This window comes from Musca autumnalis, unplaced genomic scaffold (assembly GCF_047663935.1).
Source record: "Musca autumnalis isolate F117 unplaced genomic scaffold, ASM4766393v1 scaffold_2, whole genome shotgun sequence".
Taxonomy (NCBI): Eukaryota; Metazoa; Arthropoda; class Insecta; order Diptera; family Muscidae; genus Musca; species Musca autumnalis.
Genome location: NW_027411755.1, coordinates 159,571,327 through 159,578,456, shown reverse-complemented (window position 1 = coordinate 159,578,456; position 7,130 = coordinate 159,571,327). Strand labels below are relative to the sequence as shown.

The window sequence follows — 7,130 nt, the reverse complement described above, 5'->3', positions numbered from 1 at the left end:
AAAATGTTCATGAGAGAGCAATTTTGAGAAATTTTTACACTTTTCTCTTTTACTACTTTTACCATTAAAAAGTTAAAGGAACAAAGCTTGAATTAAAGTTCGTGAAATTAGGCGTTCGTAGATCGAGTTCCTCACTTAAGCAATTTCATGATATTACTCTACTATGGAACTCGATCTAGAGACGCATAATTTCATGAAAATTTTCAATGAAATCACTCTTGTGCGGACCGGGACCAACGGCAGCATGTCATTGTGTTGTTGCACTGGAAGAATCTTTGTCCTCCTATATATGGTCAACACGAGTCCTTTATCTTCACTCCAAATACTGCCTGCTTTTGACTGAGCACCTTGTTCCTACGTCTATATATTTTTAAAATCTTTTATATTTCGACTGTTCAAATCAATTTTCATAGTCCCGGTCCACACTATCGCTAATTTTATAAAAAAACTTTCATGAGATTAGGCGTTCGTACATCGAATTCCCCCTACAGCAAATTCATGACTTCATGAACATTTTTTCATCAGCAAATCATTGAAAGCGCACGGACGTGTTTTGTACAAGCTCCCATTAAATACTTTTTATTTCGTGAAAAACGTTAATCCTCACCAAAAAAACTCACACCAACAAAATATAATACACCCTGTGTCATTAATTTATTAAAGTCAAATCGTGTGTTGCCTTACTTGTGAAATAAATGTGAAATAATTTTGTTCACTTATATCTGTTAATAAAGTAAAAAAAAAGCAAAAATTGAGCACACGTAAATAAAGAACATAAATTGAGAAACAAACTCCGTGAGAGCCAAAATTTCATTGAAATTTCTCTAGTGTGGCCCGAGAACAAGATTTCATGTTAAAATTTCATTGTAATTACTCTTATGGCCCCGGCACATACGGTACGTTGTGCGTCGCGTCATGGTATAAGTAAAGAGGTAGATTTAAATGAAAAAAATCTATAGAACCCTTGTTTTTCCTGAATTCATAAAACTTCAAAATTAGTAAACAAAAAGGCAGCAAGTGGGTTTGTTTACAAAATACCAATTTTGAGCATTTTATAAAAAACGCGAAAAATGAAAGAAGGACCAAGGTTTCTCCACATAATCGAGTTGTGGATATGATAATATGTTTGTTTCAATGATAACCTGACGAATTATTTCCACACAAATGTTCCAAAAATAATTTTAATAATCATTGAATTCGATTGTTTTTAAAACTGTTGGCATATTATTCAAACATCACACACACATACAAAGATTGTGTATATTGTTTTGACGTTTTAGGAACAGTCGAAAGAAAAAAATTTAAATTGACAGGAAGCTTTAGCTAACCTTTATTATTAAACCATGCGACGCGTTACAACAACCACATGAAAACTTCAAGAACAAACTTGGCATCACTTACATTTTTTTCATGTGGTTGTTGTTTTTAACGCGTGACGCAACGCACAACGTACCGTGTGTGCCGGGGCCATTATGTGGCCCTCACTCTTAATTTTCACCGTTGATTACACATCTTCTAGGTGTGAACCCTCCTTTTTATTAATGGTTGCTTATTTGACAGCGGTGCTTTTTTTAGCTCTTTTTACCTACGTTTTGGTGCAACTATGAGCTATATGTCAAATAAAAAAATAAACGGGTAGCGACTTTCAACGTCGCACGTGTTTTTTTTCAATTGTTTGCAAGCTAGGAAAAAGTTAAAGAAAAACATTTAAATAAAAGAAAATGCGTCGTCCCAAGAAGGTATAAATCGCCATTCCTTCAGTTGAATAAAATAACATATTTGTTTACTTGTTTTGCAGTATGAATCCGGTGAGGCGGTCCAATATATAACCCGCAGAGCGGCACTACGTAAGCTTCAATTGTCTCTAAATGATTTCCGTCGTCTGTGTATTATCAAGGGGGTCTATCCCAGAGAACCCAAACACAGACGTAGGGCCCAAAAGGGTTCTTCTGAAATTAAGATCTTGTATCATGCCAAGGATATTCGTTTCTTGTTGCATGAACCGATTGTGTGGACTTTGCGTGACTACAAGGTGAGTTTATTCAAATGATAGAAACGTGGTATTTTTGACATTTGCTTTTTATTATGTTTTTTAGATCTTTGCCAAGAAAACTGGCCGTGATCGTGCCATTAAAGATTTTCGTAATTTGAAAAGACGTTTGGCCCAACATCCTGAACTGAAATTGGATCACATTGTCAAGGAACGTTATCCCACGTTTATTGACGCCATTAAAGATTTGGACGATTGTTTAACTTTGCTGTTTCTCTTCAGTACCTTCCCTTCATTGCGTCTAATTCCAAGAGAACAATCAGCCTTGTGTCGTAGATTGACAATTGAATTCCTGCACTATATTATTGCCTCAAAATCATTGCGCAAAGTTTTCATCTCCATTAAAGGCTACTACTTCCAAGCTGAAATTAAGGGACAAAAGGTCACATGGATTGTGCCCCATTATTATCCCTTCAAGCCACACTCCAAGGCGGAAGTTGATTTTAAAGTGATGTCAATTTTTGTGGAATTCTATACCATTATGTTGGGATTTGTTAACTTCCGTTTGTATCACAGTCTTAACATGGTGTATCCACCACAATTCCCAGCCTCAGTTTTGAATGATAATGAAGAAACCCTAAAGGATGAACACAGTTTTGTATCCGATCGTATTGCTGCCTTAAATTTTGAATTAATGCGTACCGATACAGTTGTCGAGGAGGAGGAAGATCTACAAATGGATATGGAATTGTTGGAACAAGATGGTGATTCCAAAAAGGTATTGAAGATGAAACAAGAAGCTCAAGAATTGGCCAGATTACGTACCCTATTCAAGGGTCTTAAGTTCTTTATAAATCGTGAAGTACCACGTGAACCTTTGGTCATTATTCTGCGTTCCTTTGGTGCTAAAGTCTCTTGGGATTCAACTGTTTTCCCTGGGGCTACATTTGATGAAACCGATGAAACAATTACCCATCAAATTGTTGATCGTCCAAGTCTGAGCAAACAATATATTTCAAGGGATTATATACAACCCCAGTGGGTGTTTGATTGTGTCAACAGGAGACAATTGTTGCCAACAAACAGATATTTTATGGGTGTTGTATTGCCGCCCCATTTATCGCCGTTTGTTGATCCTAAACGTGATGATTATGTACCACCAGAAGAAAAGGCATTGCAAGATCCTTCTCTCATTGAAACCCACGAACAAAGTGATGAGGAGGTATCAGATTCTGATGATGAAAATGAAGGTGGTGAGGAGGCACAAAACTTGATGGATGCCCAATTGCAATTGGCCTATCAGGAAGAGAAAATTGAAGCCGAACAATTTATGGGCGATGATGTCAATGAAGATGAGGTTGATGATGATGAAGACCAAGAGTCGGAAGAGGAAGTAGATGAAAAAGAGAAAATCCGGCTGGAGGAGGTAATTTTTACAGTTATACTTTTCCTTTTTAATGTGATGTAAAATGTTTTTATTTTTATATTGAAATAGAAAAAGAAAATGGCCGTCCAGTCTGGCAAGGTCCACAAAGAAAACAAACGCCAGCTGCGTAAAAACGAAGTTGATGAACATCGTTTACAGGCCCGTATGGTTAAACCACGCCATCGCAATCTTTTCCGTAAATTAATTCGTGAAAAGCAAGCTAAGGAAAAGGAAGAATGGTTGCTGAAAAAGAAACGCCGTGTCATCGAGGCAACAACTAAGGCCGAAAAGAAAGCAGCCAAAAAGGCCGCGAAGAAAGCCGTTGCTGCATCCATAGCCATGTCGAGTTAGATCGCAAATGTTCATCTTAATTTTCTAATATAATTTTATGCTTTATTCTTTCTCTAGGTAATAAGTTGTGAGTTATCACAATCTAGTGATATATAAAAATAAAAATAGGACTTTTTTTAAAATCTGTAAATAAAATCTTTAAAAAAAATTTATTTGAAATTTGGTTTAAAATTCTTGTGGAATATTACGCTCTTCGCGTGTTATATTATAGAAGGGGTTTTCTTTACAGTGTTAGGTTAGGGGATGTGTACGCCTTTTTCAGATGTAATTCGTATCATAGGTAAGGTTGGGTTTGTGGATGTGCAGTCACTAAATTGTGACTGCGTCACTCGGAGACCTTCCGGTCCATTGTGATCATCCAAGGAAAATAAATGGAAAGTACGCCTCCTCGTTTACTTGGGGATAAAAAGGTGTCAATTGGTTCCCTGCGCATTACTTAGTGGTCAATATTTGAACTAGTACGGATTAGAACTAGTTCTGGACTACTTCAATTGCGACTATTGGAATTTTCGTTGCAAGCGGGTACTGTAAAGATGGGAGAAAAAGAGAAGAGAAACGTATAAAAGGAAATAGGAAAATGTGTATAAAGCAATTAAGGGTCCGATTATTGATGTCAACCCAACTCCAGTTGCGTTGCCGACAGCAAATTTAATAATAGAAATTTCCATTTTTGTATTGAAATTCATACTTTTTTACAATTAAACTTATAGTTGAAGGCACAAAACAATCATATTGAATGAATTTGACAAAAATTTCTGTCGTTTCACTTATTTTTATTGTGCGGTTTTCACGTCTGGCAACGCACTTCAGTTGATTTGCCATCCATAATGGACCCCTAAGTAACATTTATAATTCGAATCACTTAGTTGTAATTCAGGAAATAAATTTGTGATTCGTGACATTTTATTTGTAATTCGAGAATTCCATTTGTAATTCGAATTATTCCATTTGAAATTCGAATTTCATTTGGAATTCGAATTATTACATTTGTAATTCGATTTTTTTTTATTTGTTATTCGAATTGTTTTACTTGTAATTCGAATTATTCCATTTGTAATTCGAAAAATTAAATATAAAACTGATGCAAACAAAATATTTTTAATTGTTTGTTTCGAATTTCAAATGGAATAATTCGAATTACAAATCGTCACCATAAATGCCGGAAGACGTAACCCACAAAAATAAAACTTTACAGGAGAAGCAAAAAACGTTATAAAATGAAAACGGTGTTATAAAATATCGAAAATTTTTAGTATCGTGTTTTAAGACAGAGAAGAAATATATTTTTGGAAAAAAATTTAATTTTTTTCCAGAATGTCAGAAGTTGTGTGGGTTACGTCTTTTGGTATTGTATTTTTCTGAAATGCCAAACGACGTAACCCACAGTTTATTGAGTATACATTTGAAAAAAGTAGTATAAATGAACAATTATAATTAAATTAGAACTAGTTTATTGGTCTATGCGGCTAAGCGAACTTTAAACTAGCAATCTGACGGTGTTGGGTTCAATTCCCAATCTTAACGGTGATATTTCAGTGGATCACAATTAGATGAACCGTCTATTCCAACCAGCACTGCAATTACTTATAATATCAAGTGTATTAGACGATATTTTAAACATCAGATCCAGAATATTATATATATTGTGGCATTTAAGTCAATTTATCGACAAAATATAGGTAATATAAATTAAGTGATGTGTAACAATTTAAATGTAACTTTTAATTCTCATAAGGAATTTTGCCATAAATATAATGACAATCACTTGGAATTAAGTGTTTTAAATCTAGCAGGTGTTGAAGTTTCTTTTTTGAAACTTTTAGCCTCTGTGCGTATATCTAAGGAGGACCCATTGCCCCAAAATCTCCGGATCAAACGCTAATGTTTGCAGTTTATTGGATCTCCTGTCTATTTGCATAAGTAAACAATACAGAAAAGTTGCGTTTTTCTCTGGACCTGTTTGAATATCATTAAAATCAGTTGAGTTTATCCAATCTCAAGCCATTATATATGTTATACCACGGGTAGATAAGAACATTTTTCGGCAAACTTACACTATAATCGTAGTTGTCTTTAAAAAAAACATCTTTGTTTTAGACCGACGAAAAATTTGAGCATATACACGTTTTCGGGTCAACGTCTCATACGACTTGTCACGTGCATCAGTTTTTGTCATTTGTCTTCAAAATAACCACTTACTTTTTTGTTGTTCTTGGCAGGTTTATCTAAATCATGGCATAGGTCGGTCTTCAGACATCATCTTCAATTAGACACTTCAATCACTTTTTTATTAAAACTTTCGACATTTTACCAAACCTGGGTTTTGCCTATGACCTGCGTATAAGGGGAAATATCCAAAATTCCCACAAATCTGATTTGTGGTGCAAAAAGTTATTCGAGTTACAAAAACCGCCTAAAGTAAAAGTTGTAGATGTAAAAATTAGCAACAAGAATGGTCTTTATAATTTTTAAAACGGAATCACCAGTCAGGAGGTATCGTCATCTTAGAGTCAAACTAAACATATAGGGAAATAAGCCGCATAAGAGTCGAACCGGTTAAAATAAACACGCCATGTGATAGGCATTTCTATAAGCTTCCAAACGACACCCACTTTGTAGTAATAGGTTCAGTAGAACCGGGTCTAACCCGGTTTTTTAATTCGAACTTTCGGATCAAATAACCGGATAACCGGATCCGCTCCAAAGGAAATTATACATTTCCGTAATCAGCTCAATATACCCTCCCTCTGGCATTATAATTGCTGCAAAAATCAAAGACTAAATTTTTTTACTGCTGTTTAATTTTCAAATAATGTGGATTACGCCTTTTGTGTTTTATGAAAATTACAGTATGCTGTTACGTCTTTTGGCATTTCGTGAATCGGGCCGCTATTTTTAAACGCAGAACTTTGAAATTTTGCCAGAGCATGTATTTTAGCTTAATGTATCAGATTCCACCAAAAAACGAATTTAAATTTTCATGTCGGTTACGTCTTCCGGCATTTATGGTGACGAAATGCAATAATTCGAATATCAAACGGAATAATTCGAATTACAAATGGGATAATTCGAATTTCAAATGGAATAATTCGAAGTACAAATTAAATATTCGAATTTCAAATGAAATAATTCGAATTACAAATGGAATAATTCGAATCACAAATGGAATAATTCGAAGTACAAATGGAATAATTCGAATTACAAATGGAATAATTCGTATTACAAATGGAATTCTCGAATTATAATTGCATTGTTTCGAATTACAAATTAAATGTTACGAATTACAAATGAAATGCTAGGAATTACAACTGGATTATTTCAAATTAGATCTGAAAAAGGTGTAGTCACTTTTGCCCGTGAGTA

General features: G+C 34.6%; 1 protein-coding gene across 1 annotated transcript; it reads left to right on the top strand.

The window, feature by feature from the left end:
- The first annotated feature begins 1,583 nt into the window (after window positions 1-1,583).
- Window positions 1,584-3,872, top strand: LOC141394788 (pescadillo homolog). The gene is made up of 4 exons (XM_073969676.1): window positions 1,584-1,739; window positions 1,799-2,032; window positions 2,097-3,416; window positions 3,486-3,872. Exons 1-4 carry the CDS (start codon window positions 1,722-1,724, stop codon window positions 3,765-3,767), a joined length of 1,854 nt encoding a protein of 617 aa, XP_073825777.1. The 5' UTR covers window positions 1,584-1,721; the 3' UTR covers window positions 3,768-3,872.
- The last annotated feature ends 3,258 nt before the right edge of the window (window positions 3,873-7,130 follow it).

Coding starts and splice junctions, on each gene's coding strand:
- LOC141394788 (XM_073969676.1), top strand. Junction 2,033..2,096: donor GGACTTTGCGTGACTACAAG/GTGAGTTTATTC, acceptor TATGTTTTTTAG/ATCTTTGCCAAGAAAACTGG. Junction 3,417..3,485: donor AGAAAATCCGGCTGGAGGAG/GTAATTTTTACA, acceptor ATATTGAAATAG/AAAAAGAAAATGGCCGTCCA.